The sequence below is a fragment of the Lynx rufus genome, unplaced genomic scaffold (assembly GCF_022079265.1).
Source record: "Lynx rufus isolate CCGP_SWC_20201006 ecotype Redwood Valley unplaced genomic scaffold, mLynRuf1.p SCAF_15, whole genome shotgun sequence".
Lineage (NCBI taxonomy): Eukaryota > Metazoa > Chordata > Mammalia > Carnivora > Felidae > Lynx > Lynx rufus.
In genome coordinates, this window is record NW_025814829.1 from 28,307,988 (window position 1) to 28,321,883 (window position 13,896).

Here is a 13,896-nt window from a genome sequence, read left to right on the forward strand (position 1 = left end):
TTGTCACCTAGCTTATTGCCCTTGAGATGGTAGGACTTTTTAAATTTTGATTTCTAATTTTTCATTGCTAGTAGTAGAAATACAATGGACTTTTCTCTATTGACCATGTATATTGTGACCTTATGAAATTCTTTCATAAGTGCTAGCAGGTTTTCTACAAATACTTTGGCATTTACCAAATAAACAATCATGTTATCTGAAAATAAGTACAGTTTTGTGTCTACCTTTCCAAAATGAGTGTCTTTTATTTATCGTTCTTGCCTTATTGCACTAGCTAGGACCTCTAATGTATTGCTGAATAGGAATGATGAGAGTAGATATCCTGCTTTGATTCCTTTTTTTTTTTTAATTTTTTTTAACGTTTATTTATTTTTGAGACACAGAGAGACAGAGCATGAACGGGGGAGGGGCAGAGAGAGAGGGAGACACAGAATCCGAAGCAGGCTCCAGGCTCTGAGCCATCAGCCCAGAGCCCGTCGCAGAGTCCGAACTCACGGACTGCGAGATCGTGACCTGAGCCGAAGTCGGATGCTTAACTGACTGAGCCACCCAGGCGCCCCTCCCCGCTTTGATTCCTAATCTAAGGGAAAATCACTGTTTCAGTATTAAATATTATTTGTAGAATTTTTTACGTGGGTTTTCTTACTTTGATAGCTCCCGTTCCAAAGATCAAAGAACTAATGTGAGGGTCCTACAAATTGTACACACCTCAGAGCCATAGAAATGACCACCAGGTGGGTCCATAAGCCCAATGGGTCATTGTGAGATAAACAGGAACTAGGGATCCTTTTATTGCCTGGCTCCTGTAGCTCCTTGGGGTTATGGTGATACTTTCTGTTCCCAGGTTTCAGAGACAGCTCAGATCCAACACGTCTCTAAAGATTCTAGTGCATAATTACTAAAGTCAGTCACTGGAGTTTTCTTTCGGGAAGGATTGGAGAAATACTAGTATATATGCTTGCTGTGGTGTTCCATGGTCCTTTCTCATAGGAATCTGTCCTTAATTTGAGTCTGAGAACTGGGGAGAAGATTGCCAAGAAGAAAAAAAAAAAGATAATTGGGCAAGAGATCATGACTTTTATTGGAGTTGCTTATCTCAGTCTTTGGATCACTCATTTTTGACCTTTCTTTTTTCTTCCAAGATTTTATTTAAAGTAAAGTTAGTTAACACATAGCGTATAGTGTAGTATTAGTTTCAGGAGTAGAATTTAGTGATTCATCAGTTACATATGACACTCAGTGCTCATCACAACAAGTGCCCTCCTTAATGCCTGTCACCCATTTAAGTCCTTCCCCCTACCATCTCCCCTCCAGTGACACTCAGTTTATTCTCTTATGATTAGGAGTTAAGAGTTTTTATGGTTTGCCTTCCTCTATGTTTTTATCTTATTTTAGTTTTCCTTCCTTTCCCCTATGTTCATCTGTTTTGTTTCTTAACTTCCATATATAAGTGAAATCATATGGTAATTGTCTTTCTCTGGCTGACTTATTTCGCTTAACATAATACACTCTAGTTCCATCCACATCGTTGCAAATGGCAAGATTTCATTCTGTGTGGGCTGACCCTTACCCTAAGGAACACCATAGTCTGTTAACGCTCTTCAGAGATTCCTACAGGTCAGGGTGTCTTCTCCCCTGCCTGCATCCCAACCTTGCTGCCTTACACGCCTTATTCTTAAAGAGGCACTCCTTCTGAGGGTCGGCATTTGCAAAACCCTGAGAATGAGTGCCTTCTTTGATTTTGCATCCTAGGCACATTCTTGCATCACCTAGTCCCGGCCCTCTAGTATTTTTCATCCAACCTGCTTCTGAAGATGAAGGGCTGTCACTTAACCTTGCTATCCCAGGATTCGATAATCCTTACTGCTGTTAGGCAGCCACATTTGATAATAGCGTCTCCTACCAAAAATGTAGCCTACAGATGATTAGCCACAATAGAGTTTCTCTATAATATTGGTCCCTGTCACTGGTGCATTCCTTATTCTCCTGGTAAACGGTATATCCTCAGTGTTCCTGTGAAGAAAAGAGCTGGTAGGACTTCTGGTTTTATAAAATAGATCATTCTACTATGTCCTCTTCTCTGAGTCCTTAATCATTTCCTACTTAGTCTACTTTAGCAGTTCGGGCATCTTTATTCCATTTATTGACCATCATTTTTCCTAAGCTTCCCAAAGCATCCTAGAAGTACACGAGAGCTGACCCCCAGGGCACTTGCATTGCTATCTTGTGTTGTGGAACAGTGTCCCCATCCTGACAAACTCTCCCTTATCCAGCTTTAGGATCCCCTCCTACGTTTACTCTCCCACCTGCTAACACATGCTAGCTAGGTCTCACAGATCCTGTATATGATTCCTTTCCTCTCTTAGCAGGCTCAGATGTCCTTAGTCCGTTCATATCAAGTTTTGATGTCAGCTACTGTTATGCCTAGAGGGGAGTTGGGGACGGATCTTGAGGAGAGCAGTTATGCTCTTAGAAGAAACCTGCTGTATTTGATTACTATGCATGGTCTTCAGACAACAGGGGCACTGTCCTATAACAAGGGAAAGAAGGCCAATTATGCAGGCTCTTTGGGTTTAGGGAAATCTGGAGTTTGAGGTTCTGTAGTGCATCTGCTCAGGTACCCTAATGCCAAGTCTAAAGGCGCCACTCCTTCCATAACATTCCTTTTAGTAGAGACTTGCCAGGGCTAAGAATTTATTTTTTTACTGATGTTTTACTATTATTTTATGATTATATCCTGACCCTGGTCCTTCAAATAATTAATCTCCAAGCTAGCTGAGATAAGAGTTTCTTTAAATACTAACAGGGGGGCCTCCTGGATTTCACATTTATTTATTTCCTTGAACTTGCATTTGCAGCTAAGGGGCACTGAGCTTGCATCAACAGTACTCAGTCACCCAACTTCACAATCCTTTTTTGTTGCTATTTCCACTGTAGCTCTCAAATGTCAGAGATATTTCACTAGCTAATGCATCTTCTTCCATCTATGTTTCATGACAGTTTACCAGACAGCGAAAATGTTCATGTTTGCAATGCTGCTGCAGGCCGGGGCTATCTATACTTCATCTCTCCCTAATGATGGAGTCTTGATTGCCAGTTGGCTGGTGGGTGATCCAATTCTAGAATCTCATTCTTAGAGTTTGCTCCCTAGACCCATTTATGGTATAAACTCTCTTGAGTCAATGTCTCTAGAAGGGATTCAGATGCATAGGAGCTTTTGATGGCATGCTTTTCGGGGGGGGGGGCGGGGGAGAAGTATAAGAGAATGAAACAACAAGAGGGAAAGGAGCTGAGCAAAAATGTACTCTCAAGTTAAGTGTAATCTTTACCCGATCCACAGCGGTCTCTAGGACATCAGTTGCACCACAGAATTGTCCAGACTCGAGGCAAGGAATCAGGGATTTGGTATCCCAATGCCAGTTGGGCACTGGTTGCTCCTAGGGGTACAGGGTATAACTTTCCAGGTTATCAGGATGAGGTGGCCCTTGTCATCACAGTACATTCTTTGGAGGTCACAGGTCTAAGCCATTAATTGCAGTGCTAGCAGCATCTGGAGGGTGGGCACACCATTGGGTAACTCCCAAATGACTCCCAAATGACTATTTCAGTGTCCTGACAGGAAATAGTGATTGGCCAAAAAGTGCAAAATTTTTTGGTATAAATAAAAAGCTGAGATTTAAGCATCAGTCTTGGTTCAGAATTTGGCTTAGCCTCTAATTATCTGAGGAGGTTAGGGGACAGTTTATTTAATCTAGCTGAACTTGCTTCCTCATCTATGCAACAAGAAAGGCAAGAGCCCTGTGACAGGAGTTTTTGAGGATTAATTACAATAATTTATGTAGAGTCCTGGCATACTACGTGCTTAAAGATTAAAAACAGGTTAACAAAACATGTTGGGTGATCATTTAAATTACTTCTCTTTATTGTGGTTCCTCTTTTTAAAGGAAACAGCCCTTTGGTAGACTTAACTTGTTTACTTTTCTCTTTAACAAGTTGAAATTTAATTGTGCTTTCCTCAATATTCCGAAGAGTTTTGTTCAGTTATATTTGGTAATCCTTGTTTTTGAGAGATAGGCATTTTGGCTATTATTGGTATGTAGCAGTCATTCCAGTACAGCTGAGTAGTGAAGACAATTTCCAAAGTTTGCTCTTTTATTTAGACCACTGTCTTTGTCTCTTCTAGGAACAGATATCCACAGTTGGTGGGCAAGATACAGAATCCGGGTTGGCAGGTTCATCTGTCCCGCTTAAGAATACTAAATTTATGGGGCGCCTGGGTGGCTCGGTCGGTTAAGCGTCCGACTTCGGCTCAGGTCGTGATCTCGCGGTCCGTGAGTTCGAGCCCCGCGTCGGGCTCTGTGCTGACAGCTCAGAGCCTGGAGCCTGTTTCAGATTCTGTGTCTCCCTCTCTCTGACCCTCCCTGTTCATGCTCTGTTTCTCTCTGTCTCAAAAATAAATAAACGTTAAAAGAAAAAAATTAAAAAAAAAATTAAAAAAAAAAAGAATACTAAATTTAGGAAGTGATCTGGACGAATATCTAGGCAAGCCTAGATGCTTAAGGAGACCATAGTCTTAGGGTTAACAATCCAAGAAGAATAATGAATGTGCCTTCCATCATCTTGTCTTTAGTGCTTAGAAACAAAATGCTGAGCTTCTCCTGGATCCAGCATCATTCAGATATTCTGAAAGCTTAATAAATCTTCCTTTTTTTCTTAATTAATCATCCTCAACCATTTAACTTTCAGTGCATGCTTTTTCCGTGTTGCAACACACACTAGAATAACTTCCACACTAGAATAGTTTCATAGAGGGAATCATTTGGTGTTTTTATGTATGTTAGTAAACCCACGGGTGCCTGAGTGGGTTCAGTTGGTTAAGCGTCTGACTCTTGGTTGCATCGGGCTATGTGCTAACAGCACAGAGCCTGCTTGGGATTCTCTCTCCCCCTCTCTCTCTGCCCCTACCCCCCTCACGCTGTCTCTGTCTCTCTCAAAAATAAATAAGTAAACAACAACAACAAAATTTTTTTAAAGGAAAGAAAACCCAGGATTAGGGAAAAGGAGTTACCATTGAAATATGGTAATTGTAATTATAATTGTAATGTAATTATAGGGACCAAGCTCTTGAGTATTTTCACGCTTGGAGACTCATATTACTCTATCCTGGTTAGACCATGTGCTATCTGGAAAGACATTTAATATTTGAGATTAAAAAAAAATCCATTCTTCTATGGGCAATTTATACCTACTTCTGATTAAAGAAACCACTTCCCAAACAGATACCACTTCTCAGATGTTCTATTTTCTGTCATGCTATGACTTCTAATTCCTGTAGAACCCACCACAGACACTATGCATCATGGGCTGCAGTCCCTTTTACCTTTTTGCTTTTGGTTACTTGGAGAGGAATCATGAACATATCCAGAAAGGAACTCATCATGTGCCCCATCTGGACAGCAAGAGAGTCTTGGGATTACAACAGTAACGACATGCACAATTCCAGAGGGCTCGTCCATCAATCTCCAGACTCTTCTCCCCAAGAAGACGGAAAGCTTACCCTATCAGAGCTGTGCTCAGCACTTGGTCTTCTGGTCACTCCCCCAGCCCCTCCCCTTTAGTGACACGTAACTGAGACTTTGCCAAGGCTTTGACTTACGCACCATTTCAATTGTTATTTAGAGATCTTTTCTTCATATCGATTCAAGGGTCTGGAAGCACTGAGCCCCAGTGTGGCACCTCTGAGACTGTGCCATGCCTTCCAAGTTGCAGAGCGCTTTCCCAGCACTGTGTCTCTTTGGGGTCTTGACCTTACTTCTGTGCCCTTCTGGCTTGTGTGGTGAGTACAATAGTTACGGGGAAAGGAGGGTAGTCTCTCTAAGATGTGGAGGACAAATATCTAATAAAGAACTAACTGAATATGGTCAAGTAGTGGTAGTTCGTAACCTTTTTGAGAGAGTATAATCAACTATATACTAATAAAAATGAAGAATTTTAAAATATAAAAGAAATTATTTTAATTCAGGCGGAAGCTGTGATTATGTCTAGAATAAAAACATGTTGATATGCAAAAATCCTTGGGAGGCTGCTTTAGCAAGGAAGAATCTTGAATTTTCAAATCAATGCCTTATATTTAAATACTGCAAAATGCTTAAGACGAATTTACTTTCCAAATAGGTTAATTGTGCCATCCAAAATCTTAGTTACTGACTGATTAGAAATACTTTCCATCCAAAAAGCAAAAATATTTTCTGTTGTCAGGTGGTTTGAGAGAGTTTAATGCTCAGCGAAATCATCAGTCAGAGAAAGACAAATACCATGTGATTTCACTCATGTGTGGAAAGAAAGAAAGAAAGAAAGAAAGAAAGAAAGAAAGAGGGAGGGAGGAAGGAATAAAGAAAAGGAAGGAAGGAAGGAGGACAAAAGAAAGGAAGAAAGAAAGAAAGAAAAGAAGGAAAGAAGAGGGAGGGAGGGAGGAAGGAAGAAAGAAAAGGAAGGAAAGAAGGAAGGAAGGAAGGAAGGAAGGAAGGAAGGAAGAAAGGAAGAAAGAAAAGAAAAGAAGGAAAGAAAGAAAGAAGGAAAGAAAGAAAGAAGGAAGGAAAGAAAGAAAGAAAGAAAGAAAGAAAGAAAGAAAGAAAAGAGACAACTAAAAAACAGACTGCTAAGTGTAGAGAACAAACTGATGGTTACCAGAGGGGAGAGGGATGCAGGCAATGGTTAAACAGGTGAAGGGATTAAGAGCACACTTATCATGATGAGCACTGAATAACGTAGAGAACTGTTGAATCACTGTATTGTATACTTGAAACTAATATAACACTGTATGTTAACTATACTGGAATTAAAAACTAATAATAAATAAAAATTTTTAAATGTATTTTCTGTTACCAAATACTAAGTAAATTTTCTAGAGGAAAATTATAGGGCACTTTGTGAACTGTAAGCCATCGTATAAATGTGAGGCATTGTTATTGAAATGTAGAGAAGTTTTTACTGGAATGAGAAACAAAAGTGTTTGAGAGAACTTACCAGAACTGATTGAAGACCTGCTGATATGGTAATTAATTTATTGGTATGTGAGGGGTGCCCGGGTGGCTCTGTCGCTTAAGCGTCGGGCTCTTGACTTCAGCTCAGGTCATGATCTCACAGTTCATGGGTCCGAACACACCCCTGCATTGGGCTCTGTGCTGACAGTGAGGAACCTACTTGGGATTCTCTCTTTTCCTCTCTCTCTGCCCCTCCCTCGTTTGTGTGCTCTCTCACTCTCTCTCTCTCTCTCTCTCTCAAAATAAATAAACTTAAAAAAATTTACCTCTATGTTATTTAAATGGAAATGTCCTTCAAGCAAAGTGAGATTTTCCTCTTTTGTTATCTAATATTATTTTTTTTTTGTCTGAGAGAACTAATGTTTCACATTTAAAAATATTTATAAACATATTCTCTGAAAGGATTTTCATGGCCTGAAGACTGAGGACTTGAGATGGCTTGGCTGGAAAATCCCAACCCAGAGCAAAGGCTGCATGTTCTTACTGATTTCAGAGTGTAGAAGCCATGCTTTCTTCGTCACTGAGAGTGGTCGGGGGGAAAGCGTGGGTTTACTAAGGAAGCATCCTTCTCTGGAGGATGACTTCTCACATCAGATGCATGAAAATTGTTGGGTGGCAGTATTAATTTCAGGTTGTAGAGTGGATGCAGGATAAAGAACCTCGTGCTCGGGGGATTTTTAGTTTTCCAGCTTCATCTCTGAGTCCCTCTCTCTTGGAGTCGGAGGTAGCAGAGGAAGGCCCCGTCAAATTTGTCAAGTCTCCCAATGATTTCTTCATGTGTCCATTTCCCTCCCCCTCTCTCTGCTGTTGCCTCCTCTCTTCCTGTTCCCTATGGCCCCAACCCTCTGAAATGGCATATAATGTCTGTCCGCTCTGACTTGAACCTCCCTTCCTTCACGGTAATAAGCTTCTGATGCCAGACTTGGCTCATCGCCTCCGTATGACGCTGCCTCGCCTATCTTATCAACGACTCAGCTTTCACCCGTCCTTCAGGATGTATCTCCAGCTTACACCTGGAGGCCTTCCCTCCATTCTGCCAACACCTTCTCCTACAGCACTCGTTTCCGGTCCTACAGCACTCGTTTCCGGCCCGAATCTGGCGCTGCAGTGACTAGGACAGTGGTATAACTCCACATGCGGCGACATCTTATCTTGCTAAGTACGTTGCAAGTATGCTTCCTTAATATTACCTGAAGAGCCTGAGGTACAAAACTCCCTCTGTATGTTTATTCATAAAAATGAAGAGCTATTCTTGATATTTCTATGGAGGTGCTTGATCTGCAGTTCAAGGAAAGCTCTGTGGAAGCTGTTGACTTACACAGGCCGATTCCTTTTCCTCGTAACAAAAACAGGACTGACTTTGGGATTCCTATGCCTATGCTTTCTGAACGCCTCAGAGTTGCAGCTTTGCGAACAGCAGAGGTAAGGGAAACAGTACTCGATCTGAGCCGAGTCTTGCCAGCAAGAGTGTTTCGGGCGTGCTGTCTCGCCCGTGTTTTTGTTGTTGTTTCTTGGTGGAGCCTTCATCACAATGGCTGAGGATCTGCTAAGTGCAGTCCCCTGGTCGGCTTGATCCCGTATCCATCTCCAATACTGGCTGATCACTTCCTCTTTCCTGTCTCCTAAATACCTGGTGACTCCTGGAGATTTTATCTACACAGAGGCTTTCTTCCCACCTCTAGGGCTCCCTCTGCACAGGCCTGAAGACAACACCACCAGGGCTGTCTTTTTCATGCGGCCCATTTCCAATTCACCGGAAGTATGCATTCATCCCTTGTCCCGAATAATGTCAGAAGTACAGGCCAATCTCAAGTCAGCAGAAATCTGTCCTTCTCTCTCACCAGCGGGGCCACTAGGCAGCCCACCTTTGCAGTTTCGATTTCCCAGGCAGGAGCTCGACACTAGGCCACTGTGTCTAATGTCCCCCCGAGTTGAAAAGAGATGTATTGGGCTTTCTCAGTGGGCCCTGTCACTGCGAAGGAGAACTGCACCCACCTCATTTGACTCACCCGAGACTAATTTAAATGGCAAAAATGAAATTCCTAATCTTTTCGTGCCTTTGGTTTGGGCAAAGGAGTTAAGGGTTTTCTAACTGATTCTGAGCCACCAAGTTCATCAATTATGAGATGCCACTTGACTTTGCAAAAAATAAGAAGACTTCCGTTTGATGGCCTGTACATACCCACTGATGCCACGTAGAATAAGTATCCAATGATCACGGCAGAGAAAAGAAAATAACAGTATTCCAGTAAGTACCCGTGGACTTGGAGGCAAACCTTACTTCAATGTCTAAATTCGATTCCTGTTGCAAGCACTTACTAGCTGTGACCTTTGGCAGAACATCTGATCCCTCTAAGATTGTGTTTCCTTTTCTCTAGAATGGGTTTGATGATCATAGTGACTCAGCTGGTGTGAGCGTTAATTGGTATAACATATAAAATGGTTAACCCGGTGGCTAGCAAGTTGCTAAGACCTCGGCAAATCATTCCTGTTGACTTTGTCAAGGAAATAAAATACCCCTCTACAGTATAACTTAATGACTTCCTTCTATGAAACAGGAAGAGTCCCTCATTCGGAATTGTTCATTATATTTGGCTCATTGCCTTCCACCCTTCTCTTTTATCATTCAAGATTGCAAAATGTTCCCAAGCGTTGCCCATGGATTCCATAAAGACGTGAGCTCATTTTTCTCCTTTACTACTGTGGTGCAGTATAAATGCAATGAAGGTTACGTTCTGGTTGGACAGTCCAAAATCACCTGCAGAAACTCCCGCTGGTCGGCTTCGGCTCCTGAATGTAAAGGTAACCTCAACTTGACTGATGACCCTGACTAAAAAAAGTAGAGCCTCCAGGAAAGTTCTGACTGTAGCGTCTCTTCCCAGCCAGGGGAAACACTTACAAATTTTTATTTTATTTATCGACTCATTAACACATGCATATATACAATATTTTACAAGTCTGAACCATCATCCAATCATCCAGCTTATCACTCTTGAAGTAACCGTTGTTACCAATTGTGTAGTTTTCAGAGGTAATCTAGAGGGCCACTTTTTGCTTTTTTTTAAAAATTTTTTTTCAATGTTTATGTATTTTTGAGAGAGAGAGAGAGAGACAGAGCATGAGTGGGGGACGGGCAAAGAAAGAATCCGAAGCAGGCTCCAGGCTCCGAGCTTCAGCCCAGAGCCCGATGCGGGGCTCGAACTCACAGACCACGAGATCGTGGCCTGAGTTGAAGTTGGACGTTTAGCCAACTGAGCCACCCAGGCGCCCCTGCTTTGTTTCAATGAAAGTTTTACCTGAAATGTAACATACTACAGAAGAGTGTACCAATGTTGGGTGTGAAGGTCAACAATTATCACAATGTGAACCTGACCTTGACACACCGCATGGCTCTCTTCCCCAGAGACGGTTGCTATGCCCATTCTACGTGTAGAAGTGCTGACGACACTGACTGCACCTTGTTCCTGTTCCCTTGATGACCTCTCTTGGGGCTATGTGTTTCAGGCCTGTTGGAGATGACTAAACATACCTTAAAAATGCCCTCCAAGGCCGGTACAGGGGGAGGCTTGCTTTGGCCTTTCACGAATCTTAGAGACAAAAGTCTTTCCTCTTCCTAAAGTCTAGATAGCACCACAAGATCTGCTTAAACGTTAGCTGTCAGTTAGGTGCTTTGAACCCTTTGATCTTACTATAGTGGCCTGTACTACAATGCCCCCTCGCTCTAAAGAAATCTGTGGACTGAAGTCCAGACTTTTTTGAGAATTGCTGTGCAGGGCCTGGATCGTCGTCTGCCTGACTCTGCCCTGCCCCCTCAATAAAATTCTGTGTGAACTGTATGGAATGGCCTGCTTTGTTTTTTTTTTTTTTTTTTTTTGGCTCAGAGTAACTTTTCAGCCTGGGGGATACTTTACTGTCCCTCTCGCACCTTCCAACACTATGGATTAGTTTTGCCAACTTTATACAGAGGAGGTCATGCTTGTCTTTGGTGCGTGGCTTCTTTCTTCATTAGGTCTGGAAAACCATCTATGTTCTTACATATAGTGATAGTTTATTCATTTCTGTTACTTTATAATATTATTTTGGGTGAATAGACCACACTTTATGTACTTTATAAACGTTTGAGGTTTTTCATGTTTTGGGCCATTATGAATAATACTCTTAGGAACACTTTTGTGCATGTCTCTTGGTACAAATGTGCAAACCTTTCTATTAGGAATAAACTCAGGAGTAAATTGCTATTTTGTAGAGTGTACATATATTCATGCTTAGCAGATGACGTCAAATTTTGTCTGAAAGCGGTTATAACAATTTACATTCATACATGAGTTCTAAATTCCAATTTCGATAAACATAAGTTTTAAATCCCAATTTATTTCCATTTTCCAGTATCTTCCTTGGTATTGGAAACTTTTGTGTCTTGTTGAAGAAATATTTGCTCACCACAAGGCAACAGCCTATACAACAACACAACACAACAAAAATACTCTCCTGTGTTATCTTACAGGTCTTTACTGTTTCACCTTTCACACTGATATTGCCAACCTACCTGAAATTCCTATGCATCTGTGGTAGAGAGTGGGGTTCAAAGTTTGGTTTTCCCTGGTGGATAATCAGTAAGCTGTGTGCCACTTATTAAACGGGCCATAGGTTCCACAACTGCTGCCTTTGACATAATCCAAGTGTCTATGTGTGTGTGGTTCTGTTTCTTGCACAGAGAGATAGCAGTTTTTAATTTGAAAGTATCAGTGAGGATTTCCCAACATTTCTGTGAGTACCTGCTTCATTTTCAATGACTGTTCTTATGGATAAATTCGAAACCTCCCCGGGGTGTCTGATATCTCCATCAGAGCCTCACACATCCCGTTCATCTTCTCGTAATGAAATTGGCCTAACAGGAGATTTCTGGTTGAGCACCAAGATTAGGTGTGCCTTGTAAAAATCACACTGCAAATAGCAACTCAAGGGGCTAATTTCTCACCGTTGTCTTCACTTAACACAGAAAGCGGTCAAGGGTATGCGAAGAAAAATTACGTACTTGAGATCATAAGAAGAGTGAGGTTTCCAGATAGAGTAGTTTTAAAAACTCAGATTCCGGTGCCACGTACTTAGGCTTATATTATAGTCACGCCACCTAAAAGCTGTGCAACCTTAGACAAGTCACATAAAGTCTCTGCACCTAGTTTTTCCTTCTAGCAAAATAGAAACAATAATAGCGTTTTACATGATTGCTTGTCCTCTCTAGTCCAGTGGAGACAATCACAGTGTTTTATGTTGATGATAGTGTGTAAACTAGCATTGTTCTCATTACCAATTTTATTGTCATAATCATACAACAAATGGAGACAAAGCACAACTCTCAGCATGCAGGTATAATTTACCATCCGTGTTTCTCACCCCCTCGGGATTCTTCGCTTTCGTAAGATCTTACAGGATGATCAAAACTGTGTTTCCATTCCAGCCCTGTGTCAGAAACCAGAGATAAAGAATGGAGACCTGACTGTGCCTAAGCACCAGTACGTTGAACCTGAAAATGTGACCGTCCGGTGTGATGATGGCTATGATATGGTTGGTTCCCCAAATCTTACCTGCTCCGGGAACGGAATGTGGTTACCAGCAGTGCCCAAGTGTCAGTGGGTAAGTGGCACACATTTCAGGATGTCCCATCCCATTCTAAAACTGGTCATCGGTGGCAGAGCACTGTCAACCAACATGGATGAGATCTGACTTCGACCCAGACTCATTTCTGAGTTGTTGAAAATCAGCCTCAAAGCACTTGATGAGCTCGTTAAAGCAAGTTCTAATTCTCTCATCTTTCTGGCAAGAAAAACCAAGCCCCTCGGTAGGAGGGTTCCGTAGATCCAGGTCACCCGGCCCCTCGCGCCATGTTTTCTACAACGCGTGCTATGATTTTGCCAGTTGTCCCTGAAGAAGCCTCCGGATGTCTTCTGCAGGCTTGCTCCTTCCCTGCTTCAGCAGTTATTTATTCGCCGTGGATGGGGAGGTCTGGGCCAGTGCTGGGCCCTAGGGCGAACACCCTGCTGAGACAGAGAATCTTTTCATTTCTTCCACCAGCCCCGACCGAGGATGGTCGCGTTACTCCCATTTTGCTGTCACCACTGCGGCCTCCTGAAGAAATCTTAATACTTTCACAGTTGGAGAGAAATCTCTGAATCTATCCTTGGATCTCTTTTAGGTAGAGCAGATGGGCTGTGAGCACGTGCTAAAAGGCAAAAAGCTCTTGGAATGCCTCCCCTCCCCGGAGGACGCGAAAATGGCCCTGGAGGTGTATAAGCTGTCCATGGAGATTGAGCACCTGGACAAGAGTTCGGCTTGAGGGGAATGCCGTTGAGAAACCAGTACGTCCACACCCCCCACGCCTGCCGCCTCCCTGCAAAAAAGAGAGAATTAGGTACATTTTTCCAGTTAGCAACCCTACTAATTGTTCCTTAAGTACTGTTTACTAAAAAAAAAAAAAAAAGAAAAGAAAAGAAAAAAAAAGAAAAAAAGACCTGTCTTAGGAGAATCTGTTGATATCCTTAGTGCCACCGATCACGTGGAGCTATGGGTCTGTCTCTTTGCTCAGCCTACGCTTCTGCTGTCCTGGATGTGATGGCATGACAGAAATAAATAATCACCTGTCAAAAATCCAGTGTCCTTGTTTTCACTTGGATGCCCGTGTAACCAAAGCATGACGCCCCGTACAAATCACTTCCTAACGTTTCTCTAATTAACTCTCGTCTCTATTATATGGCATCACAAGGTGTATGTAGCCCTCAAAAATATATCCCTGTGCCTTGTGTGAGGTATCTTTACCCGCCCTCTCCACTTTGTACTCTGCCTTCGGTGCCCAGGC

At 42.3% G+C, this 13,896-nt stretch overlaps 1 protein-coding gene across 1 annotated transcript; it reads left to right on the top strand.

Annotated features, from left to right (window-relative positions):
- Positions 1–5,723: 5,723 nt before the first annotated feature.
- On the top strand, positions 5,724–13,675 carry LOC124510416 (apolipoprotein R-like). The gene is made up of 4 exons (XM_047077275.1): positions 5,724–5,836; positions 9,675–9,845; positions 12,502–12,677; positions 13,237–13,675. Exons 1-4 carry the CDS (start codon positions 5,752–5,754, stop codon positions 13,375–13,377), a joined length of 573 nt encoding a protein of 190 aa, XP_046933231.1. The 5' UTR covers positions 5,724–5,751; the 3' UTR covers positions 13,378–13,675.
- The last annotated feature ends 221 nt before the right edge of the window (positions 13,676–13,896 follow it).